General features: G+C 40.3%; 2 protein-coding genes across 6 annotated transcripts; both read right to left on the bottom strand.

The window, feature by feature from the left end:
* Window positions 1-897: 897 nt before the first annotated feature.
* On the bottom strand, window positions 898-3,483 carry LOC115016975 (uncharacterized). The gene is made up of 4 exons (XM_029445130.1): window positions 3,241-3,483; window positions 2,491-2,548; window positions 2,202-2,252; window positions 898-1,289 (listed from the first exon to the last, which is right to left on the bottom strand). The coding sequence occupies exons 1-4, from the start codon at window positions 3,481-3,483 to the stop codon at window positions 898-900; spliced, it is 744 nt and encodes a 247-aa protein (XP_029300990.1).
* A 473-nt stretch (window positions 3,484-3,956) lies between these two features.
* Window positions 3,957-25,386, bottom strand: pip5kl1 (phosphatidylinositol-4-phosphate 5-kinase-like 1). Of its 5 annotated transcripts, XM_029444861.1 has the most exons (11): window positions 25,222-25,377; window positions 21,209-21,424; window positions 15,199-15,249; window positions 14,743-14,897; window positions 14,193-14,378; window positions 12,828-12,952; window positions 11,674-11,708; window positions 11,518-11,573; window positions 11,301-11,413; window positions 10,189-10,351; window positions 3,957-6,729 (listed from the first exon to the last, which is right to left on the bottom strand). In XM_029444861.1, exons 1-11 carry the CDS (start codon window positions 25,357-25,359, stop codon window positions 6,288-6,290), a joined length of 1,680 nt encoding a protein of 559 aa, XP_029300721.1. In that variant the 5' UTR covers window positions 25,360-25,377; the 3' UTR covers window positions 3,957-6,287. The 5 variants fall into 5 exon arrangements, with proteins under 5 accessions (XP_029300721.1, XP_029300722.1, XP_029300723.1 ...); XM_029444862.1 differs by lacking the exon at window positions 14,193-14,378 and having other exon boundaries at window positions 25,222-25,386; XM_029444863.1 differs by lacking the exons at window positions 21,209-21,424; window positions 25,222-25,377 and having other exon boundaries at window positions 14,743-15,000; window positions 15,199-15,227.
* Window positions 25,387-26,110: the final 724 nt, after the last annotated feature.

Below are 26,110 nucleotides of genomic sequence, written 5' to 3'. Positions count from 1 at the left end.
TTCAAACCTGAATGTTAAGTTATTTTATTTGTAGTAATTTGTCATATTTATTGTATTCTAAGTTTTTGAGTATTCTAATGTAATCTTTATATTGTGTATTGTATTCTACAGCTATTTATCTCTTTCTTCTAGTGTTGACATTTACTGTGTATTTCTTTACTCTGCCTGTCTGTCTGTCTGTTCATTAGAGAAGACTGCTGAAACTCTGAGTCTAAATATCTCTGCTCTTTTATAATCTTCACGTGGGGCTCAGATATCTGTGTTACTGTGGCACTGGGGGATATACGCTCCGTGTAACGTTGCGTTTTGATAGTTTGTATGTTCGCTTGGGTCGGGGCGGCAGAGACGAGAGAACAAATATTTTTTGTCTTTCACCCTCTGTGCCGACATTGCGGCTTGGATTCAGCCGGCGAATATCCCAGTCAAACAAACAATCAAAGCGTGCAGGATCATGGATGTGATGTAGACCCTGAGTCTGCTGAGTCAGCAGCTGTCCTCCTTCTCCCTCTGTACTGAGGCAGACTGCAGCTACACTGACTCACTATCACCTCTAGAGGAACAAGTGGTATTACAGGCTGGACGGAGGGCAGCTAGCTGTTAGCATGCTAACTTCAGTAGATATCTCTGCAACACAACACAGAGACCTGTTTAACGTCAGCACTGTTACCTCTTCACACTCTGTTCATAATGTTAGTTCATTGTTTTAATGGTTTAAGTGTAAAATCTGCCAGAACCTGAAACTTTAACAGGAATCACTTAAAAAATATACACAGCTTAGTTTAGCGAAATTAATTTTTTTTTAAATTTAAAATAAATACTTCTTACATTACATACATTATTGAGACTGAGACAATGACACATACACAAAAAAGATATATTCACTATAAAGCAAATTCTCTATACAAGAAAAGCACCAAATGATGCTTTATTGATTAGTTTGTAGCCCTTCCCTATCCACACGCTCACATTATCTCCTTTCGACAAATCAAAAAGCTGCCCTAGAAACACACTCCTGAACCCAATTGAAGTACATGCTATACCATCACTGGCCTCCAGCAGGCGTATAGTTGTGTTGTAACCTTCATTACTGTTGCGCAGCTCTACATAAAACCTTGTGAAGTTTGCAGCCTTATCCTCGTCGTGGCATCCCAAAGCAAACCTCAAATAGATAAAATAGAAGCCATTCTCAGGAATCATAATGGCCCGTTTCTCTTCGTTGTATGTTTCACCAAACACTTTATCCCATTTGATGTAATGTCCATCAGGCTTGTTGTATTCAGACTGAGACCCTGTAGGAAGCGGGACATGAAGTAAGTCAAATGTTTCATTTAAACAGCTTTTTAAGAGTCACATGTTGAAATTTTGAAACAAAGATTGGAAAGCGCTACATAAATGCAGTCCATTCACCAGTTTGGTGTCTTACATAATATTCAATTATGATGCAGTGTAGATTATTTTATATGCACGCAAATGCATTATACTTTAATTTCCACCAACAATGAAACATTATGATGAAACATGCATTATCAAAGATGCATCAATATGTACTTTACTTTACTTAACACATATAATGGTAACTTATGATCCTGCACGGACTATTCTAGCATACTATGAGTTCTTACTACAGGTGTGTACAGGTCATAATGTATGATGAGCCCCATCAGTCAACCTCTAGTTTAGAACTAGTCCAGAGCATCCACAAGACACTTATAATTCATTATAAGTCACATCGATAGTGTTTTATGACTGTTGATGTAATGCATCAGAAAGTATTATGTGTGTTTATGAGTGTAGTCATAAAGCATTATGAATACGTTCACTATGAATGCCCATATTGCACTGTAGATGTACTCTTCATAGAAAGTGGTACACACATTCCTTTTAATCTTACAACTTGTGTTCTTCTCCATGGTCACAGATTAATGTCATAGTTTTTGTCATCATTTTAGATGTTTATTCTTTGAAAGTGAGTTTTTAAGGATTTGTTCATTTTGTTATGAGATTTTCTAAACAAGGCGGGCTGTACTTAATGTTTATTCATCTTTGTATAAGTATATAGAATTGACAATATAGTAATAAAATACATGAAATTGCAATAAAAAGGTAAACATATTAACTATTAAAAACCTATGTGTTTCAGTCTATATCAGCCAAAACAAAAGTCATGCAAAAAGTAGTGAAGTGTCATGAAAACCACTTACTGAGATGAATCTTGAAGTCTTGAAGTCTTTGGAAGTTTGTTTGTGGATCGTCTGAGGATTAAGAAAGAGAGGAGAGAGAGGTTCAACAATGCTGCTCGCTTGTTTATAATATTTCAGGGAAATCCCTTCTCTGCATCATGCAACACAAGCATGAGAATGCTGTTGTGAAATAGGACACAGCATGTGATACTGTATATGGGGCTTTGAGAGTGGAGAGCAGTAAAGAAAACTTGAAATTCTTCCACTTCCATAGACATTCCATTCCAATGAACATAAAGACACATTATACCTGCAGGGAAAACTCTCTCTTGCAGTTGGCTGGAGGCTGGACTTTGCTCAACAGCGCTCTAGTAATAAGGGAGAACACATTCACGTTCAGTTTCATCATATCACAATTTAGTCAGAAATTGTCCAGCTTGTTGAGAACACAAAGTGAGTCCAGATGCCATCTGGTCTTAGGGCTGATATGTGGTCAACAGGTTGTATGGGAGAAAATTGCTTCATCACAATCAGGGAGTAAATATATTTGGTCAGCTATCACTCATAGTTCCTCTGTGTCCTCTGAGATAGACTCAGAGTGGACTGGAGGATTTGTTGTCTATAATGATGTGTTGAGATGCAATGAAGTAAAGTAGCAGGAGTAAACATGTGAATGTAAATCTTATACATTTTCATAGAAACAGTGTCATCCTTTGGAGATGTTATGGCACAAGTACTCAAGTTTATACATCCTAATCTGTTGCATCCCATCTCTAACTGTATGTATCATTAGAGATGCAGTGTCCTGTCATTGTGCCAGCCTTACATCAACCCACAAAGTTGATCTTGGAGTTAGTTTTAAAGTTCACTACTCTCTTACTTTAGGGGTTTAGTGAACTGGTGCAGTTAAATATTCCTGCTATATCCTAATATTACATATGCTATATCCTAATATGACAATGAAGTTTACATGCTCACATCATCAATGTGCAGTCACAAATAAAACTCTCTAAGAAGACAAGGAAACCCTATCCCCTTAAGAAAAAGTTTTGGAACTCACCCCTTGTCCCCTGGATCCAGAGTTTTCACTTTTCCATAAATCAGCACCAAAGGAGAAGATGAAGAGTGCCACACAGCTGAGCAGCAGGAGCAGGGAGATGAGTCTGAGACACGTCTCCTGTTGCTTCATGTCACGGCAGTGTTTGATGAGGACCAGCACAAATTCGTCAGGACCCAGATCCATCATTGCATCCACATGGGCAGCTTCAGCTGGCAGAGTGTGCCCAATCAGTTTCTGTCCCATTGTCTGCTTTCTGTCAAAGAGTCTGTAAACCGGCTGCTACTCAAAAAGCTACTTACTGGTGATACGGACAGAGTTTTATATTAGCAGTTGAACAGTTGTGCCAAGGAGGAGAGAGAGGAGGAGAGGAGAGAGAGGAGGAGTAAAGACCAGAGAGGAGGAGAGAGAGGAGCACAGACCAGAGAGGAGGAGTACAGACCAGAGACTCCGTGTTTTGTTTCCAAAACATTCCATTCATAGAGCTGAGCATCAGTTTTCCTCCCTGACTTTTAAAAGAAAAACTTCTAATCATTTAATAAAACTTTATCTCCAGAATCCTCAAAGACTTTTCAAAAATAGTCGTACGCTGTAAATATTCTTTGTTCATTGGCATGTTGTGTTGCTATGTAAGGGAATGTTAACAAAAACATTAATGAAGATGATAAAACTTTTTTATTTTGTTGATATACATATCAATTAAGTAGAGATATGTCCCTTGTGGCTACCATCAACATTTGTTTAAAAAAAAAGAGTAAAGCAATGTTTCAGTTTGTCTGGTCCAGGCTCTTTCAGAGCTTTGTCACTGAACATTGAACCAACATTATAGTTGAGGGATGTTAAAACCAAACAATATGCTGAAAGAAGCTAAAACTCCTGTAAAAAATTGTTTGTGGGTTTGTCACAAAATAACAACTCTCACGTTACAACTTGTCATTTGACCTGTTGTTAATATATCAAGAAGTATAACCAAATAAACAATCCTTATTAAATTGATTTGGATACTTGTGTGCCTGTTAGCGGCTGTTATTTACCAGAACTATCACAATATCCTACATGTGAGGTTCCCAAACTTTTCACTTTTCTATCATTTAGTAAACTGATGACCCCTTACTAAGTGACATATTTAATAAATATTTCATATTATATTCAATTCATAAAAGTAACAGTAAAGAACATCTGATAAACTGTAACATTAACCCAAATAGTGAATATAATAACTGCAGGAAGTTTGTGTAAAACAAGCGATTCACTGCTTCATTTTGAGCAGATTATTTCCTGTGAATCAGAGATCAGTTTTCCTCTTATTTTAAGGAACTTTTTAGGAAGGACAAGTCTGTCTGTATTATCATTTTTTATATCTTTAACAACCATTCATACTTATAAAGTTGTATGAATTGGGTCTTAGCCATTGTTCTGTTTGCTTCATGGATGTTTTCTAGGACGAGGCTGTTTAGCAGAGAGGGAAGACTGAATACAACCGCTTGTGTTCACTTAATCTTGGTCTCATCGTGCTTTACCCTGTGAGATTAAACAATAATAATTATTATTATATCTTGATAGTAATTCAAACTTTAGAAATAACCATTTAATTTAGTTCTCTTCACAGAAATAAATGAAATCCTGATATAAAGGCCAACTGTACTTCAGTATAGTTGGCCTTCAGTATATACTTCTGAATGAAGTTTACATGTATTTTCATACATACGATATTTCACATGGGTTGTTTAGTCATACCAGGATATACGTGAGACACAAGCTGCTGGAGTTTAACCCATGAGATGATCATGAAGTCCCATCACTCGCTGGAGTGTGTGAGTGTGTGTGAATGAACATTAGATGAGCAGTTTGGCACGTTGTACAGCAGCCCTGCCATCAGTGTATGAATGTGTGTGTAAATGTAAAAGCGCTTTGACCAGAAAGGCGCTATGTAAATGCAAGTCTATTACCATTAACCATATCAAAATGACAAATAATCAAAATTGCTTTTTTTCTACATAAAGTGAGAGCACAAGTCTAAACAGTTGTATCTAATCATAAGGTATAATCAACACACAACAGGTTAAAATCAGGAAATACTAAGAGAATAAATGGCAATAAAACACATATTACCAGACAGCTGTAGCGGCAATTTGACTTAAACCAAAATAATTAAACAAACAAAACTAACTCAAAATCACCAGGGAGCGAATCTCACGCAGAAGTCCATTGTCCAGCCAAGAATTACGTTTGTGTGATTTATTTTCATTGTTAGTAAGCAAACAAAACAAAGAACAATGGCCTCTGCAGCCTCTCTTGCCCTGGTAAAAAAATAACATACGCCTCCTCCACCTGTCTACCAATATATACAGTTACACCGGTGGCTGAAGCTGCCTTCAAAACAAAAGCATAAACAACTACTCAAATTAACTAAAATAATTATACTAAATATTAAAATTACTTCCTACAAAACAGCAATAAATAAATGTTTAATTATTAAATATTACAAAACAATGAATAGCTCCAACAATTGCCTTTGCATTACACAAGTCTGGAACATTATAAATAAACTAAAAAAGACTGCAAGTTGACTTCATTCCATGATGCTGGATCTTTTGTTTCATCCTAGACCGTCACAACTTCAAGTTAAGAGAAAAGGCATCCAGTTCTGCCAACACTGATGATCTTTGTACATGATAGCAGACATCTGCATGCAAAGCCTTTGAAGCGTATTTCATGTTTGTCTGTTTATGCTTTTCTTAAGGCACATCAGGAGTCTTTTTTTTTTCACACACCGGGCATATTTGGAAACCCTTTTCCACAACGGTATTTGGGAAAACTGCTCTGACAGACAAATATGCTGTCTATGGTACTATATTTATGTCACGTATCTGCAGAAAATATTTTTGCTCAAAATGTCTACATAAGTCACAAAGATAATGCCAAAAGTGTGTTTTGAGCACGTGAAGAGATGAGAGTATTGGCGCCATAGAGCAGATGCAGATAAACTTGTTTCATGTGTGTAGACTTTGATAGACCATTTAGTTGTTTGGACACCACTCATTCAAGGTCTACTTGGTATGGTCCTCTACCCAGTGACATAGCCTGACGTAGTAAGACTGTGGACTGACGGTGGAGAAGGACCGGCCTGGATGTCTCAGCCTCTTCCACAAATGCTCCATCCTCTTCTTAAAACTGTAAACTGTGAAAATGTCAATGATTCCGATGAAGTAGCGCTGCTCGGGTCCATCGATGACATGCACAGGATTCTTTAAGTTGGGCAGTAAACGTCGGTTTTGGGCTCTGAAGTCTGGAAGCTCAGCTGCGTCACTGCCTGGCCCTGAATGCTCCAGGCACGTTTGAAGAGAGCCACCACTTGATGCAACTCTTTGTGATTGCGTCAAACAGCTGTCATTTGTTTCAGACAAAAGTAAGATGGAATCATCTTCTGGGACTGCCCCAGGGACAGCAGCTATACCTGCGTGGACCGGGCTGGAGCCTGGATTCACAGATCTAAAATGAGAAAGTCACAGTAATCACTGTCTGTACCATCACTCACAATTCATCGGGAAGCAGATGTCAAAATGTCAGTATTAGTGGTATGTAAGAATAAGTAACAAGGAAGAACTGAATGTGATGTGGCAGGTCAAATTACAAAAAATAAGATGTATCCTGAAGGTTTCCCAAAGTAATCCTTGTGTTTACTCTCAACATGTCGCTTGAGTTTGGCGGGTTTCATAGCCTCGTTCGCCAACGACTCGTAGCACAAAACACAGTGTGGATTGGGATCCTCCTCATCTCCCGTCCAAAAAAATCCAAATGTGATGTAGTCGCTGTGCTGGTTTCTCTTCACTTTAGCGCTGGACTTTCCACATTCAAGCCGAGTTTCACAGCTTTCAGCCGGGTGGAGGTTGGGCGGCGAACCGCTCTCCTGGGACTCAGTAACGCACAAAACCACTTGCTGTAGCTGCTGAATCACCTGCATCAGGACGATGCACCTTCACTGTCGGGTCAGATTTTTTTGATTTAATGTTCTACAGCCATCGATCCATCTTGTCAGGTGACCGCGGCTCAAATTGACCGCGCAGATAATTTATGACGTAAGATCGTAAAACGAACCTACGTAGCTACGCTACATCTATGCTACACTCTACTCCAGGGGTTCCCAAACTATCTGTGGCCAAGGCACACCAAAGACCAAGCCAAAATATCCGGTCAGAATCCCCTCTATAACACATCGTATCACTGTTATCACTCTGTGAACATTTATTTAGCCTAGTCCTTGTAAGAAGCTATTCTCCTTCACACTAGCAGAGAGCCTTTGATGTGTCACACTCTAATATTTCCCACCATGCACAAATTGCTAAAACGGGTTCGCTTTGACATATATATATTTTTTTGTTAATGATTGTTTTATTTATATTTAGGCCAAAACATATAAGACCTATTGTTTCTATATTGTGAAATAAGTGTATAGGACAAAGCACCAATAAAGTACAGTGTTTCCCTGCGCTGCGCCCCTCCCCCCTAAAATTCAAGTTTTGTTTTTTTATATTCACAACTCACTTTTCACATTGAACAGATGCTCTTTTATTAAATAAACTAAACGCTTATGTTATTTATCTCATTTATGTGCACGTTTCAGTTGCTTTGCGTATTTACACACACACACGCACGCACACACGCACACGCAGAGGAACGGTAAGGAGAGAACTTAAAAAATCTGCGCCACGCAAGGACCTCATTGCAGAGCAGTAAACCTAGGGGAAACACTGAAGTAAATAAAAAATCATTCATAACCTTGTGTACAGTTAATTGCAATAGGCCTAATTGTTTCAAACTCCCACAGCACACCAGGATTTGTCTCACACCGTTTGGGAACCGCTGCTCTAGCCTATACTAGTCATTTTTAAACCGTTTGAGAAACACTTTAAACTTATAATATAATTTTACCAATATACTCACGGACCACTAGCGGTCGCTCACGGACCACCAGTGGTCCGCGGACCACTCTTTGAGAAAGACTGAGCTAGAGGAAAGAGTAGGGGATCACCAAAGTCAGTAGGATTCATCCTCTGGGGATCATTAATGTGTTTACCAAATTCCATAATAATCCAAATAGCAATGGGCCAACGGAAAGTCAGATATTGCTATACCATGACGATAGCATGGCTAAAAATGGACATTTGACTAGGGCCTAAAGTTATTTGAATCTGTTGAAGCAGACAGGCCTCCGCTACTGTTGGACCTGAGCTTTATTTGCTGTTTTGAAAATTTTGATTTTGAGCCGCTGGTGAGCTGGTAGTTAGGAAACCACCAAAGTCAGTAGAATTCTTTGTTTGTGCACCATGCCTTTTTATACAACATTTCCTTTCAACCCATGCAACAGTTTTCTAGATATTTGAGTCTAGACCAAAGAGTTGGACTGAGAGATGAGGTGACATTCTTAGCATGGACCGTAATAATGTGTTACAGCTGTTAAAAGGAATTGATGCAAGAAGTAGACTTTCTTGTATGTATCATGATTAAGGAAACAATGACATATGACTGTTTTTGTACCACATGTTGTACCTTCAGCTCTCACTATTTCTGGTAGAGAGGCTGACTCAGCATCTACTCTTTAGTATTTATCAGACATTTGTTATGAAAATGATCATGTTCCATGATCTTTCTAAAAAGTCACAAGACTACGGATGAGTCAGTTTGCTTCTATTTTTAAGTTGCGTGCATAATCAGTTTTGTTTCGTGCATAATGCTGCTTAGGATCCACAGCACATCAGAATCTAATCCCAGGCAGCCAGCCCAGTTCTGTGTGTGTGCGTGCGTGTGTTTGGGCTGAGTCACACTATAGTGGGAATCACAACTTCTGACTCACAATTTTCATGAATATTGGACATTGAGCTTCACTGTTAGAATGATGTATGTGCATAGTGCGACAGGCTTTCTCACATGTGTACGTATCAATAGGACTTTGTGACATCACAACTCGTTTGAAAAGTCCTGCGTTCCAACATGGAACTTACATAAGCATTATGTGGCAACTTGAATCATCTAGACTAAGTAATATATGACATTACTCTGTTGAAGTTATTCAAATAGTTACATTACTCTGGTTACATTTTTAACAGGGTAACTAGTAAACTGTAATCTCTTACACTTCAAAAGTAACCTTACCACCACTATAGATAGAAACATGCTAACACCAACATATAGGCCTATATGAGAAGATTTAAACAGATTTAAGCCATCAGGACAGCGAGCTCATCAAATAATGTCAGCTACAGGTAGGTACTGGGATTCTCTTTTAAGATCCGTGTTTTTTGGCCTATCTTTATTTATATTTTGGCTATTTGGCACCATTAAAATATGCCAAATTAGCCGTTCCTGTTTGTACCCATGGATGTACAGACAACTAATACTGAATTACTTTAACACTGAAGAAATCTTAAAATGTGATGCTTCTCAGGAAAGTTCTGCAGCATCTACATAGATAATGCTATTGTCTGGAAGTGTTAGTCACATCCAAATATATCAATTTAGCATCATGATTTGAGTTTTTTGACTCATTCACACCACTCAGTATCTTTGCATCACGTCTTTCCCTCAAAGCCACCCTGGGGAGGCTTCTGTCTTTGTGCTGCTGAATGTACTGTAGTTTCACTATGATTAAAATGCTATCCGCAACGATGAGTTCAATTACAGGGAATATTTAATTTCCCACCTCCGGCTGTAATGTTAATCCCGCCAGAATGGAGCTTTAGTCTGGTTACTTGATACATTACTTAAATGATTAATTGATTATCAACATAGCTATCCATATAATTTCTACTTATCAATTTGAGTACTTATTATTTTCATATTTCTAAGACTGAAACTAGTACTGTATCAGCCTACCGACAAACTGCAAACACAGGGCCACAACATTTTGAATACCCTGTCATGAAGGCAAGAAAACAGCTTAAAAACACTGACTTTTTGGTTCTCATGATGAGAGTAGCGAAGGAGAGACTCTGGTGGCGTTCATCGTGGTGTAAGGGCTGATGGGCCAGCAGGAGACTGTAGTCCAACACATTGAGCCTTCGGAGGAAGTGTGTGTCGATCTCCACCTGCCGCAGGAGCCAGGGGCGCTGCCGTTCTGCATACATACACACACCACATAACATTACAACTCAAACATGGCTGAACACAGCAAACTCGTACATAATGTTTAATACAATATATATATATATATATTACCACTGGCATTTACAGACACCATTGGTATTGTTGTTTTTGTATTAGATTTATTTGAATTAGATGTTTTAAAAATTTAAAAAGATTCTATTATTGTATTATATCCATTGATAGATTAATGTTTGCATAACTTTTAATGTTGCAACTGATAAAGGTTGAGCTAATCTGAATCCCTTTAAATACTGCTGTGTAATTTAATCTATAATAAAGCATCATACTTTATTTCTTGATCATTTTTGTATTAATAATCTAAATCTGTAAAGAAACTAGTAACTACTGGTATCAATTGTAGTAAAGTACAAGTATAAAGTAACATAAAATAGAATTACTCAAGTAAATTACAAGTACCTCAAAATTGTACTTAAATTCAGTACTGGAGTAAAGCTGAATGTAGGTGGCTTCAGCCATCACCACCGCCTAACTTCAGGCTAATCCATAAATGGGCAAAAAAGTGGATAATCGGTGGAGTGGAGGCAGACCCTGGTGATGGAGAAGGCACCCACCTGTCACTTAAGGCATGCCCTAATTATGCATAACTTTTAGCATTGATATAGGCTAATTTAAATGGTAGAGTTATATAAAATGATTCACCTCATACATTTGTCATGAATGGGGAAATTAGGTATAGAAACCAAAACCATATTAAAATGTTTATTTCTTCTGTAAGGTCGGCCATTTTAACATTGCGGTCTATGGAGATTGAATCGCATTTGAAGCCTCAAGGAACTGCAGTTTTTGGTACTTTTATGTTGCCTTTATTTTTCAGCATTACATTACATTACATTTCATTTAGCTGATTTGGTGCTTGCATATGACTCAGCACACATAGACATCATATTCTGTTTTCTTACCCAGAGTGATGTACTGGCCTTCAAAGTTGAGGTCTTTGAGAACCACAATAATCTGGCTTCCCTCTGGTGCAGGTTCTGTCCAACGACTCACCTCACAGCCCTTAATGTCGTACCTGGCAATACAAAGCACACAAAGATGCTGCACTGTCTGTTTCTGTGTTATTAACATAGTAATATTACTTATGCGTTGATGTGGGGGCAAGCAAATCAAGCTTACCTGGAATTGATTCGATCATCAGGATAAAACACACTTTGCATAACAATGAAGTATTTCTGCAAAGGAGTGGAAAGTGGAAAAAGAAAACATGCTTCATAAGGTTTTGTAACATCCATTATAATGGCGACTAGAACAGTAGTATAATGTTATTTGTACCTTGCGCCTGTGTGGGATTTTGATCCTGTGAACACCTTGAAAAAAACAGTGAAAAATAACTCAGTCCAATGCAACATATTATCTGACTTATTGTCATATTATAACGTTGTTATGGAGCGCATGTTGGCAGAAAGTTGGCTGTTTACACATCCAGCAGACACAGTTACATCAGCATAATATGGATATTATGGATAGTGCAATAAATCTCAAGATCTATGGTTTGCTGAAATATGTTTTTTGTAGTTACTATGGTGCACCATGGTAAACTAGCAGTGGGGTCCTTTAAACGGTAAATTGACACAGAAAACTGCAAAAAGCAGAAAACTGCAGAAAGCAGCACTTTCCTGCCCTCAATGTTCACATCACACACCCTGTCACAAAATAATTAAATCGATGACAAAATATGACAAATACAATACCAGTCAAAAGTTTGGACTTTTGGACACTGAAAAGTGTGTCCAAACGTTTGACTGCTATTGTATAACTCAGTATTAAAGCAGCACTACGTAACTATTTTACCTTAAATACCAGGTTCACAATCATTTCGATGCCACACTCACTTGTAACGGGGAGAATGGTGTCTCTGTCTGTCCCACTCTGCGCCCCAAACGCCTGTTCTTATACTGTACGCCCCATTGAGTGTGGGGCGTACAGTCTCCCAGGAGAAGTGCTTAAGGCTTTACGGCACCAAGTTGATTTTGGTAAACTGGATCATATTGTATGGAGAAAATGTTTTCTGGTTTAACCTCTGAAGTCCTCCTGCTGCTCTGCCTCTACTCTCTGTGATTTATGGAGTTTCCAAATGGGCAGAAAGCTTTACTTGTTGCTAAAGTAACAGTAGCCACTAAATAGACGGACATCATGGTAGAGGTGGAGAGACCGAAGAGCAATTTAAGAAAGGAAAAGGAGAGAGAGGCCGAGCAAGAGAGCTTTAGCCGTCCAGATTTACGACAACGGTGTGTAAGTGAATTGCACTCTGAAACAGTAGGGATGCTAAATTGCAAAAATACTGATTATGAAATAATGTTGCTTTAAGACAATGTTCTATAAAAGAAAATGGAAAAGAACTACAGTATATTTCAGTTATCCTCGGTGTTCTCACTCCACTTACTCAATACAACTTGTCATTGTGTGTCTGTGTGTGATGTGTGCACCTAGGAACTTGACCAGCAATGAATGGGGGTATTTCTTCAGATGTTCCATGTAGATATTGAGGTTGGCCAGAAGGAATTTGATTTCTCTTTTATTCTGGGTCTTCAAAAAGAAGCGTTTGTCATTTCTGGAAGTTCAAAAGCACACAGTAAGTAGATTTATATCACATCAAGAATACAACAAGCCACACTTAAAATTAAAATATATATATTATACTATATACTATATTTTGTCTTAGATTGACCAATTCCTAACAAAGTGCTGGAGGTAGTCCTTCAAGAGCTTACAGGGCAAACGAGGCCAGAGAACAAGACTGGAAGGGGAAGTCCGGGCAGGAAGTCAGCGAAACGGGGCTGGAGGCCGACAAAGTGGGCAAGACTGCCCTGGAGGCGGACGGGGTAGGCGAAGGGGTCTCGGGAGGAGAGGGGAGCAAAGGGGTCTCGAGGGGCAAAGGGAGAGCTGGGGCTGGGGTCTCGAGGGGAAAAGGGAGCACAGGGGTTGGGGTCTCGGGGGGCAACTGAGGAACAGTCGGGGTCTCGGGAGGTGGCAGGGGGGGCGCCTGGGGTCTGCAGAGGTCCAGCAGCAGCGGGAACTGGGGTCTGCAGAGGTTCGGCAGCAGCGGGAACTGGGGTCTGCAGGGGTCCGGCAGCAAGAACGGAGGTCTGGAGAGGTCCGGCTGCAGGAACGGAGGTCTGGAGAGGTCCGGCTGCAGGAGCGGAGGTCTGGAGAGATCCGGCTGAAGGAACGGAGGTCTGGAGAGGTCCGGTTGCAGGAACGGAGGTCTGGAGAGATCCGGCTGCAGGAACGGAGGTCTGGAGAGGTCGGGAGGTCTGGAGATGTCCGGCTGCAGGAACAGGAGTCTACGGAGGTCCGGCAGCAGGAACGGGGGTCTGCGGAGTTCCGGCAGCAAGAACGGGAGTCTGCGGAGGTCCGGCAGCAGGAACGGGACTCTGCGGAGGTCCGGCAGCAGGAACGGGGATTCTGTCACGGCCCGGCAGCAGGAACGGGGGGCTGTCGTCTAAAAAGTCTTGGAGGTACCCAGGCAAAAGATTCCTTAGCCCGGGTCTAGCAGCCACTTCTCTGTGTGCCATTCTTAGGGCAGCCTGTTTGATCTCCAAACAAGGAGCTCTACTCCACTCCCCGAAAATACACAATAGTGTGTAAGAAAGATCATAAAGATCCTCCTCCAAGTTGTCTGCTGGGTCCATAATTGGTCGGATCGTTCTGTCATGGTTATGTCAAGGTATGGTACAGGAGAGGACCCAATTGCAGCAAAACAGACAATGTTTTAACAAAAAGTGAGCTTCTAATACACAAAGCTGAATCAGAAAATACAAAGTAACAAATAAAACTGAAGAAACACAAACCGAACCAGAGGTAGACACAGGGTAGACACAGGGTAGACACAGGGTAGATACAGGGAAGCACGGCAGGAAGCACGGCAGGAAGCACGGCAGGAAGCACGGCAGGAAGCACGGCAGGAAGCACGGCAGGAAGCACGGCAGGAAGCACGGCAGGAAGCACGGCAGGAAGCACGGATCCGATAAGGCACACTGGGGCAGACAGGGATATATACACAGACACCAAACGAGGGATCAAGACACAGCTGGGGGAGAACGACAAGGGAGGGAAAACACACAGACAGGAAGTACAGCTAAACATGACACAAAGGGGAGTGAACATTTAAAAATAAAACAGGAAATCAAAATGCAACCAGACTGTGACAAATTGAGCATGTGTATATGGAGTTGTTCCTGTGCCAGGTTATAGGTTTAGGACTAAGGTTACAGTTGGGGTTACGTTTTGAGTTACAATTAAAGATACATCAAGGTTTTCAGTTTAGGCAAATATGATTACAATTATTGATTTCTTATGAAACAGTGTGAATGAGATAACAGCAGGTGTGTGATGACTCACGTCAGGAAGAAGTCGGCCTTGCTCTTGGAGTTGCTGATGAACTGAAGGTAGCAGTTTTCAGAGCAGAGCGACTGCTGATACTCCTGCTCTGTCATTCCTAAAGAGCCACGCAGGCTGGCAAACACCGGGCCTGCAAACGTCTCCATTGTAAAATCCTAAACACACACACATACACACACACACAGTTAATAGAAATGAGCAAGGGAGGACTTTAGTTTCCTTCCATTGAGAACCAAGTATCACCCCAACTATTTTGTTCTGTTAATAGACCACACACACACACACACACACACACACACACACACACACACACACACACACACACACACACACACACACACACACACACACACGCACACACACACACACACAAACACACATGAAAATAAATATACAGGTGGAAGCATTCAAAGCAATAATTTATTTGAGTCCTGTTATTGAGTCACAACCACCCACCTTATGAATCTGAGTGACCTCTAATCGGAAATCATCATCTGACAGTTCATTCTAGAGCGGGACAAAGAGGAGAGATGTCATTGAGAATAAGAAGGGCTAATTATTTATTAACATAAGCTTCAGCATAATATTAATGTAATGCCGGCTGCTGGGGAGAGACAGGAGTGTCCCAGCTGGAGGCCAGACAGCTGAATGGAATCAGGTAATCAGTCACATAATAAATGCATGGTGATGGCCTGGTTCGGTGATCTTGCAGTAGGCTGGGTCCCAGCAGTGAGGTCGTTTGAAGCCACAGCCCAGCGGTGACACAGCACCACAGTGCAGGAGAGCCGCAGAGCAGCGGAGCCTCGAAGCAGCCGAAGCACCTGTCTGTGACCATCGCTTAAACGTGTCAATTAAAAGTCTGTTTGGTACACTATTTCGTCTCCGATCATCATTCCCTCTACTGTGGACAGGTGTAGTCCACACACATATATATGTATTATTTAGATATTTACATAAAATATATACATTGTAAAATATACTATATATATTATATTAGTATATATATATATTTTTTTAATATTAATAAACATAATGAAGCTGAAGTAATAGAATCATTATCAGAAATACATAATTTGCATACTTTGCTGGTGCACATGGTTCAAATGATTGGATAGAACTACTATAGAGCAACAACACTATATCTCCAAAAGAATTTTAAAATTATTTGTAATTAGTCTGTTTAACCGCTTCAGCCACGCTCACTGCTAACAGGTACATCAAGATTAAGGGGGACATTTACTTTAGGCACTACACAACCAAACATTGCGTTTCTCCTTATTTATTATTGCAGGTTTAGTTAAATGGAAGAAAAGCGGTGAAAATTGTGTGTTTGGAGGGGCAAAATATGGGAGAAGGGGAATGAAAATTACGGCTATTAAAATACAAATAGCCGCTGCACTTGATTAATCACTGCTGACTGACCAATGCGGTAGAATGGACAATCGAATAAATAAAGTGAAATACAATACACATTGTTATCTATTATTGCTTATATATATGCATTTATTGTGTCATAATTTCATGAAAACATATGTTAAATGTTATTTAAGTTTTTATCATATCAGAACACAGAAAACAAAGTCCAGTGTTGTTATGATTCATCCTCGGGGACCATGAATGTTGCTGCAAAATGAAATGGCAACTCATCCAATAGTTCAGATATTTCAGTCCGAACCAAAGTGGTGGGCTGACTGATCAGTGCCACTAGCGTAGCTAAAGATCCAGCATACAGCCATGCAACTTCTACTGACATTTGCAGTAGATTGGGCCGTACTGAAGAACTCGGTGACTTACTCACTATCTGTCCAACAAGTCAGTTGGTAAAATTTCCCTGATAGGGTGCCATTATTGTGAATAAAAACCTTTAGGAACAGCTCAGCTACAGGGCGGTAGGCAACACAAGCTCACACAATGTGACCACTGAGTGCTGAAATGTGCAGGGTGTTCTCAGTTGCAATCCTCACAACACAGTTCCAAACTGCCTCGGGAAGCAAAATCAGCACAAGAACTGTTTATTAGCAGCTTCACGACGAGTTTACAAGGCACAGCAGTGGGACACACACCTGAAATCACCATGCACATTGTCAACTATCAAATCGGCTCTGGAGCAGTAGGAACAAGTTGTCCAGAGGGATTATTATTTATTTTTTTTACACCAAGTGGCCCGCCAAGAGGGGTGAAAGTGCAACACTGTACAGAAATGTAATTGAAAATAAAATTTGATTAATCGCCCAACCTTACAGCATACCATTACAAGGTTACAACAATTATAAAATAGAGCATATTATAAACAGACAAGGAATAATTAATACATTATACAAAATCCATTTGAGGAACCATCACCTTACCGTGGTGGAGAGGTTTGTGTGTCCCTATGAACCTGAGAGCTGTGTTGTCTGGAGCCTGGTGCTCCTGGTAGGGTCTCCCAAGGCAAATTGGTCTCAGGCGAGGGGCCGGACTAAGAATGGAAAGAGAAGGAGAGACCCTGCCCGGAAGAAGTCTGGGGCCCCCGTCTGGAGCCAGGCCCAGAGGGATGGAGAAGAAGCTACGTGGTGCCTCCCATCCATCTATCCTGTGGGCCCACCACTCATGGGAAAAAACGCTGGGGTCGGGTGCGCTTATTCACAAGTCCCCCGCTGAGCACTGCTACATTGGAGTTCACCCCGGTGGACGAGAGGGTTGCCTGCCTACGCCTTTGTGTTGGGGGGGGAAAAACTCTGACTGTTGTTTGCGCCTATGCCCCAAACAGCAGTTCGGAGTATTCGGCCTTCTTGGAGACACTGAATGGAGCCCTGCAGGGGGCTCCAGTAGGGGACTCCGCAGTCCTGCTGGGATCAATGCGCACGTGGGAAACGATGAAGACACCTGGAGAGGTGTGATTGGGAGGAACGGCCTCCCTGATCTAAACCTGAATGGTTGTATGTTGTTGGACTTCTGTGCTAGCCATGGAATGGCCATAACGAACACCATGTTCGAACATAAGGTTGCTCATAAGTGTACGTGGTACCAGAGCACCAAAGGCCAAAGGTCAATGATCGATTTTGTGATCGTATCATCTGATCTGAGGCCGCATGTTTTGGACACTCAGGTGAAGAGAGGGGCGGAACTGTCAACTGATCACCATCTGGTGGTGAGTTGGATCAAGGGGTGGGGAAGACTCTGGACAGACCTGGTAAACCCAAACAGGTAGTGCGGGTGAACTGGGAACGTCTGGAGGAAGCCCCTGTCCGGGAGATCTGAATCCGACTAACACGCCCTCTATGGTTGAGGCAGAACTGGAAGCTGATGGGGGACCATCGTCAATTTCCCTGTTGGAGGTCACTGAGGTAGTCAAACAACTCCACAGTGGCAAAGCCGCAGGGGTTGATGAGATCCGTTCAGAAATGCTGAAGGCTTTGGGTGTTGAGGGGCTGTCTTGGTTGACACGCCTCATCAACATTGCCTGGAAGTCTGGCACAGTGCCTAGGGGGTGGCAAACCGGGATGGTGGTTCCCCTATTCAAACAGGGGGACCAGAGAGTGTGTAGAAATTATACTTTTTAGTTAAACATTTTCTTTATCAGAGCTTTTAACTCTCCCAATGAGACAAACTCATTAAGCCGCCAGCTAGTGGAGTGAAAATCATAGCATCACTGTTAATGAGTGATAGGAAGTTTACCCAGCATGGCTTTGTAAATAAAAATATACCGATGCTGCTGTCTCCTTAGTCTTAACGAAAGCCAGGAAACCAGAGTACACAAAGTACTCATAAAGTACACAGTGATGTGTATGGGACAATGAGTTGTTATAAAATGTAGAGAACTGTGATACAGAGTCGAGGCATCATAGTGTAGAGGAGGCATCGTGCATGCAAATGATATACTCATAATAGAACACTTAAGAAAAGTAGCCTGCACAAGTGTGTCCTAACTGATATATGAAGGCAGGCCCTATTTTGATAATAAAAACCCAGTTGAACCTATTTCCTTTAATAGGTTCTGATAAATCATGCCTCACTATATGGCAGTCTGATGGACACATCTGGGTTTGGTGGATAGCAAGGAAACGCTTCATGCCTGAGACATGACATAGATGAAATATGTATGTTTTTCAGCAGCAGGATCCTAGAGAGTTGATATAAATACTGAATACAGGGTCTGAAATATCAGGCAATGTGTTGTATTTTGTTTATTTTAACACAGCAATATATGTAAAAAGTGAAGGTGTAAAGAATACATTTCAAGGCACTGTACGATCTATATAAAAGGTATATGTGTGCATGTGTGTGTGTTGTGTTTTGGGGACTCTGCAGATACAACACAACAGACAGGACAGTCATGCATCAGCCTGCTGAGTCAGCAGTGTGTTTGACTGGGATTAGGGTGTAGCAGCAGCACACAGCCCTGTGACTGTTCATTCAGCAGCAGCAGGGTGGACACTGCATACCTCTCTCTGGTTCAAGGCCTTGTTTAGGAGGGGATTCCCTTTCAGCTGTGGTATTTGTTAATTTTCACATGGAGGAAAATAACCACTGCAATTACCAATTAGTGCTCTTTTTAGAACAAGCTCTTTTAAAAAGTATGTTAGATATTAGTGCCTGAATGTCACAAAATCATTTACAGCTCAACCAGGATAAATTGTTTGTTATAGGTTTCTGCTGCTCGAGTGCAGAGTAGGACACATTACACATATTTAAAAGTCCTTGTATTATTTGCAGGGCAGTTTTTCTACTGATTTTAAATTCCTTGTATTTGTCTTTAAAGCACTTGATGGTCTTGCACTGGCCTATTTGTCTGACATGCTTCTAATAGATAGATAGATACTTTATTAATCCCGAGGGAAATGTAGGATTAATAATGGTCTTCTGGCTGTCGAGGATATAAGAGCAGCTCAAAGTGTTATATCTTTAAGCATAAACTTATTATGTGTTCTGTTTGTTATTATCGCTCATGTATTTGATTGATTTTACTATTTTATCATTATCATATAATTAATATTGCACTAACCTGCATGAAAGATAGTATACAAATTAGGTTTGACTGATTAAGTTATTCACCTGGTTGTTAAACTTGACGAAGAAAAATAATTTTAACTCTAAACCCCATTTTGAAACAATTTATGGTGGTCTTTTTTTCAGCAATAGTCATTTAATGTATTTACAGGAAACTTTGAAGCATGTACTCCAGTGTTACTGTTACTGTTTTTGATTTGATTTTTGATTAGTTTGTTAGTTTGTTTCAACATAGAGCTATTGTTGATGTAGCGGAAATATGTTAAATTCATAAATCTACGAACTAAGGTTGTCTGAAAAGTTGTAAATATAGAGAAATCTAGAGTGGCTTCCAGAGTCTAGACGCTGACAGGTTCATATTGCTGTTGTCTAGCTTTAGAGTTCTAACGACTTGGCAAGCATATCACGTTTAGTAAAAATTGATTTGGAAATCAGAACGAATCAAGACAACTGTGGCGCCACCCCCGACCACATATTCATATTGTTTTAGGATTTTGTTTGCTCTGTATGTTGTCAAATTAGCTCCATTACAGGTATGCTGAATTAGCTAGCTATTAGTAGTTCCTGTTTGGAGTGTACCAATGTACAGACAGCTATACTGTCACTAGATTACTTTGATACTGAAGAAAACCTAAAAATATTATGATGTTCTGGAGTTATCTATGATTTCAAAGCAGATTTATGGATGTGTATTTGTGATGGACATCAGAGGTAATGATGTCTTTGATAAGAGTGAGTCCTCTAAAGAAATGTGTGCATTACGTCTGTGTGTTCAGATTTGGCTGAGAACACATTTTAATGCACATTGCTGCAATCAGATACTAAGGGTTTATAAAGTACCTTAACTACCTCTATGAGCTGTGTGTCACAGCCACTACTGCTGCTGCATCACCTCATGCAGCCCCCCACAGTAAAAACCTGGCATGTTATAGAGTGTTTGTGTTACCAAACAAACAGGGCCCCAGACTCCCAGAGGCCCCAGTCAAAACATCTGGATCTATTGTTCTCTATATAAGCCCATGCATCCGTTGCATCATGACACATGCCAGCTTGTCAGCTCTGCAGAAAAGCTGCAATTTGCAGGTTGGTCTCTGGGTGTTGTGCTGCACTTTGTAACTTTGTTTTGAAAAGGGCTTTACAAATACATTTATTTTTATTGTTATGAAAATACTTTAAACAGCATAAATTATCAAAAATAATTATTGATGAAGGTTTTACTCATTTAGACCACAGTTTTTGTGCACAAAGTATTGTAACAACAGCTTAAGAGAGTATTCCTCATTTCAATAAAAACAAAATGTTCAAAAGATGTCTATGTTAAGGCAAAGATGAACTGATCAATATCATAATGTTAACCTGTTGTTTGTTTTTGTGTTGATTTGATCTTGTTTTGTTCTTCTTCATTGAAGTAGGCTACGAGCTACTAAAGCTTATTAATTTTTCATGTATTCAATTTGGCAATAGTTACTTTACTCACTGTAGGTGCATTGTCAATGGTATTTTGGATGGCTGCTGCCAAACCCTCCTTCATCATGCAGGTCAGGCTGTAGAGCTCATGCTGCTGATCGATCTCAAACAAACCCAGAAGCTTCCACTGCTGCCTCAACCCTCCCCACCTCCTCCTCTTCACCGTGCCGGAGCGCTGACGGTGGACAGACATCCCCAGGCCTCCTGCAGCCGCTGACATCTCCATCTGGGATACAGAAGAATACACAAATCCAAAACGTATGACTGCTGTACAGTCACCTGACACTGTACTGTAAACACAGAAGAGGTGTTCAAAGCTCCAGCAAAAAGAAATCAAAGAGTAAGTAAAGACCAGAGAGGCCGGTGAAAAACACAAAAGAAAGCTGACTGTCAGTTGAGTCTTTAACAGGGTAACTATGGAAACCAACACAAAGGGATAATAGCTTCATGGGCTGTGGTGCGGCTAATGCTGGTCTTCAAACCACCACATTTCGTCATTATAAATTTCCCTCGGGATGAATAAAGTATCTATCTCTCTATCTATTAAAACATCATATTATAAGATATCTTAGTTCAACTATCACTACATTTGTAACAGTTAATGGAGGAAAAGAAAAATTAGTGTAGATTGTAAACCAACATGAAAACAAAGATAAAGAAGAGGCTAGTGATGCAAATGCAAAATGTATTTTATCATCATATTTGCTCAACAATCTCCCACTTTGACAGCTGCTGAATTTGTACAGTGCATAAAAGATGGTGCAATCACATCACAACATTAACCTGTTTGTCAGTCAGCCAGCTATGCTATTGGGTAGTTCCATAGCAACAAGAATGATGCAAAGCTTCGTTAAAGCTCTTCTCTCTGTCACTAGCGACGCTCACAGCTTCACTTTGCATTTGACAGTGAAACAAAAGCTGTGTCCCTGTTTGATGGTCCGCTTGAGTGTCCAGGCTGCTGGGATGAACACATCTTTAAGAGAGCAGTTCATAAAGGCAGAGAGTGTTACATTACTGTTCTGGAACAAAAACAGCAACGTTTAAAGCTCTATGGATGATGTTTTATTCTGTCATCCCAATAATCCATAAAATAACCATCTGCCATTCAATGTCACTGTTGTGTCATACATAAAATAAAAGTAGAATTTATTATGTTGTATTATGTTTATTATGTATTATTGACTGTTTAACAGGCAAACATTGCTCACAAAGGAAGTTAAGTGATCTACAATGTTACCTGAAACTGTGGAAACAATGTGCCTGTCTCTAACATGCATTTTGAATTACAGTAGAAACTGTAGAATAATTAATCAAATTATAAATCTGATGTGCACATCAGCAAAATATAACCAGCAGATCTGCCGTGCATAATTGTGGCTTGACAGTGCAAGAGAGTCACCACTCCAAAGGACAGGCCGTCGGTATAGGCTTCTAACTGTGTTAGACGACAGAGCTGGTAAGAATATTGTTCTGCCTCGTCGGAATTGATGCCATAACCGGAATAAACCTTTTTTTCCAGTGTGATCACATGTCAGTTGGTTAAAAAACGTAGAATAAAAGTGGAAAGACGAACACAACATGAATAAAGGGAATTATGTGATTTCAAAGAGGTTTATATGTTGTCACTAAGTGACCAAAATGCTATTGACCACAAGTGCAGAGCAGGTGGGCAGCGGGCTGCGTGAAACACAGTTATTGGTGGCCCTAGATTGGCATCGCTACACCCTCTTCCACGCCTCTCCTCCCAATGTGGAACACGGCGAGTTACCAAGATACCAAAGCAGAGCAGGGGAGGAAATATTCTCTGTGTGCCCTAATCAACTCCAAAAAAGAGCCCCAGGATTAGGATAAAAATCACCAGGCAGGGTAAAATAAACAGTACAAAATCGGCATAAATGCGCCTGGGGGAAAGATAGTGTCGACTATTATCAACCAGGACCAATTAGATTTTATTTCTGTTCAACAATCTTTTTTCAACATGAGATAGGTACTTAATGTTATGTATTCTTCATACTCTGAGCTCCTATCCAAAATCATTGTTTTCCCTTAAAGCAGAAAAAGTGTTTGATAGGATTGATTCAGGGTATCTGCTACTAGCCCTGGAGAAATTTGGCTTTTGGCCGGCCTTTATGGATCAAGATATTATATTCAAAGTCTTTCTCAAAGAGTGGTCCGCGGACCACTGGTAATCCGTGAGCGAACGCTAGTGGTCCGTGAGTATATTGGTAAAATGTCACATTTGAAATTAATTTATTATAAGTTTAAAGTGTTTCTCAAACTGTTTAAATATGACTAGTATAGACTAGAGGGTAGCATAGATGTAGTGTAGCTACGTAGGTTCGTTTTACGATCTTACGTCATAAATGATCTGCACGGTCAAATTGAGCCGCGGTCAAGACCGGGTCAGTTAAAAGAAAATGAAATCAATTTAAATACACTTGAGTGTATACAAACGATTGGCTTCTCTCTAACTTTTAAACATCTCTTTCCACCCTCACAATTGGATTTGGCATTAAAAGCTGACATAGTTGCAGATTGGTCTGCTTTGCTGATCTATTTGATGACAACATTCAAGTCATTCAATTCTGTGACAAGATCACAGTTGTTGTTTTTTAAACCCACTACTTTCATTTTTTTCTCAGTTCGCTATTTGCTTTAAAATGAGAACATCGCAAATAAACGGTGGGTCTGCACTATTTCATTAACCTATTTTTCATCTTTTTGTTTGAGACATAATCTGACAGTTTAAAATATTTCATCGACTACATTATTCTAATGATAAATTGGTTAGAATCTACCCATGACAGAATTTATGTGTGTTTACTTGCTAAAATGAATAAAAATAAGTTGAACTAGTTGTTTTTGCATTATTTTAAGACTATGTTGTTGTATTTAGGGGTATTTGTGAGTGTATGTTGGGAAGTAACAGACTCAGCAACAAATTGTTGCCATGGGGCCTCCTAACAGGCTAATCCGGCCCTGGTTGGATCCCTCTGAGTTAGCACTTCAACCTCGACAGTGATGCTGGTGTTGTTTTCACTTTGTGAGTCTGAGTGTGTCCTCGTGGCAAAATGTCTCTTGGAGACTCCTACTGTAGCAGGAACTAGACATTGCCAAGTATTTGTCTGACAGATTCTGTGACCATGCAAGATGAAGTCACGAAACTGGCCACAGCTGTTATGATCCAATCACTAGTTTGTCTCTAGTTTATACCAAACAGAAGGACCTTTGACGGGGCGCACTTCAACATGATGTCACACATTTGCTAATACAGACAATTGGGATAAAATGTGACAAACAACCTGAATGTGTGACAATAGGTCCAACAACATCATGTTTTCCTGTCAACACCACAACCAGTGATGCTGAGTATGCAGCTTGTTGACAACAAACACAAAGGCTGTCTTTTCAAGTCCTGGATCACAAGTTTGACTTTAATGTGGGACAAGCCCCAAACATAATTTTACCCACCACTTTACTTGGGAGAAATAGTTTCTGAATCTTCACATAACAAATTTAATTTGGTAATTTTAGAGATAGTTATGATGACTGACTGTATATCATGGCTCCATCACTTCAGGATCATTATGAGCTGAAGGAGCTTTTTCACAAGGTGGCATGATCCACTGGTATTAGATGCATTAGTTCAGAGGATTTTTCCAGCTTTAAATGGGAGCCTGGTGAACTCCCTCAAGCTAATGGGGATTATCATAACCACCTAATGGGGATTATCATAACCACATTTTTAATGGCATAGTTTAATGGCATCACGCACTGCGACACAGTAGCCTAAACATGTGGACCCAGCCAGTGAATATCAGCAAGTTACGAGAATTCTGAGCAACAAAAACAAAAAATAGACAAAAGATAAAAAACTGGATCAATAAGATGATGCATCGATATGCAGTTCAATGCCAACATGAAAAACATTATTAAAGTCCCGAATTAACTAGTACTGTACTCATCAAATAAACATACGGTTGCATATGAAAGTTGTCACATTCAGATTAAAGCGTTACTTGCCTCGGCGTGGCTCGTGGAAGCAGATAAGGGCAGGTCGTGTAGGCGCTGAGCTCGGTCCGTTCGCATCTCTGCGTGTGACTGTATGCGTGCGTGTGTGTCACATGTCAGCTTGTTGACTGACTGACCGTGTGATGACATCTGGTCACACCCATACACTGTCACTGACTGACAGCCGCACTGCACCCTGCGCACTCCGGCAGGCTGCACCACATAAACACGGTCTTTTGAGGGGAATTATGGGACTGCGAAAAATCAATACGATAGACTTAATAAATACTCAATAATCTATAATACTTTAAATAATTAAATCTAAAACATGTATGTGGTCATATGGACCACACATCCTGCTGACTCATGGAGTCATGGCTGTGGTCCAGCCATCTGGGCTCCATATTATCCTTCATCCTGTCGCCTGGTAGTAGCTGCAAATTCACTGGTGCAGTGATGAAACGTGTCAGAAAACAGAACTTCTCACATACTGCATGAGATTTCTCCTCTCCTAGTTGTAAATAAAATCAGCCAAAAGGAAGGTTCCTCCCTTCCTAAAACACGCCACAAGTTTAGCTTTTATTTATACAGGTAAAATCTGTTTCCTACCAAAACAGGGCGTCATTCTCAAGAGAGACCTGATCAGATGGTAACAGTAACAAGTTACAGACAGGACACTAAACACAGAGGCAACAGTCAAATAAAACATCATAAAAATATTGTCATTGAAAAAGCAAAGTGCATTTTCAATGACAAGAACAAACACCGACAGCTGATTTCTCCAGATTTTTTTTAATGAGTTTTAAATGTCCCAGCGGTATCAAGCTGGACAGCTTAAGTTCCTGCTGAAGTGTGTTCCAGGTTGAGGGGCCGAGTATGACGAGGCCTTTTTTCCAAGTTC

This window comes from Cottoperca gobio, chromosome 12 (genome assembly GCF_900634415.1).
Source record: "Cottoperca gobio chromosome 12, fCotGob3.1, whole genome shotgun sequence".
NCBI classification, from domain to species: Eukaryota; Metazoa; Chordata; class Actinopteri; order Perciformes; family Bovichtidae; genus Cottoperca; species Cottoperca gobio.
This window is presented reverse-complemented; position numbering and strand designations above follow the sequence as displayed.

What these genes read in the sequence shown, in the direction of transcription:
- pip5kl1 (XM_029444861.1), bottom strand. Translation starts at nt 25,359, where the DNA reads ATGTCATCACACGGTCAGTCAGTCAACAAGCTGACATGTGACACACAC. An exon ending in AAATCCCACACAGGCGCAAG is followed by an intron (nt 11,574 to 11,673) that starts GTACAAATAACA and finishes ACTCCTTTGCAG; the next exon opens with AAATACTTCATTGTTATGCA. An exon ending in CTCATCATGAGAACCAAAAA is followed by an intron (nt 6,730 to 10,188) that starts GTCAGTGTTTTT and finishes TTCTCATTTTAG; the next exon opens with ATCTGTGAATCCAGGCTCCA.
- LOC115016975 (XM_029445130.1), bottom strand. Translation starts at nt 3,483, where the DNA reads ATGGGACAGAAACTGATTGGGCACACTCTGCCAGCTGAAGCTGCCCAT. An exon ending in CTGGATCCAGGGGACAAGGG is followed by an intron (nt 2,549 to 3,240) that starts GTGAGTTCCAAA and finishes CCTTATTACTAG; the next exon opens with AGCGCTGTTGAGCAAAGTCC. An exon ending in AGAGAGAGTTTTCCCTGCAG is followed by an intron (nt 2,253 to 2,490) that starts GTATAATGTGTC and finishes CTTAATCCTCAG; the next exon opens with ACGATCCACAAACAAACTTC.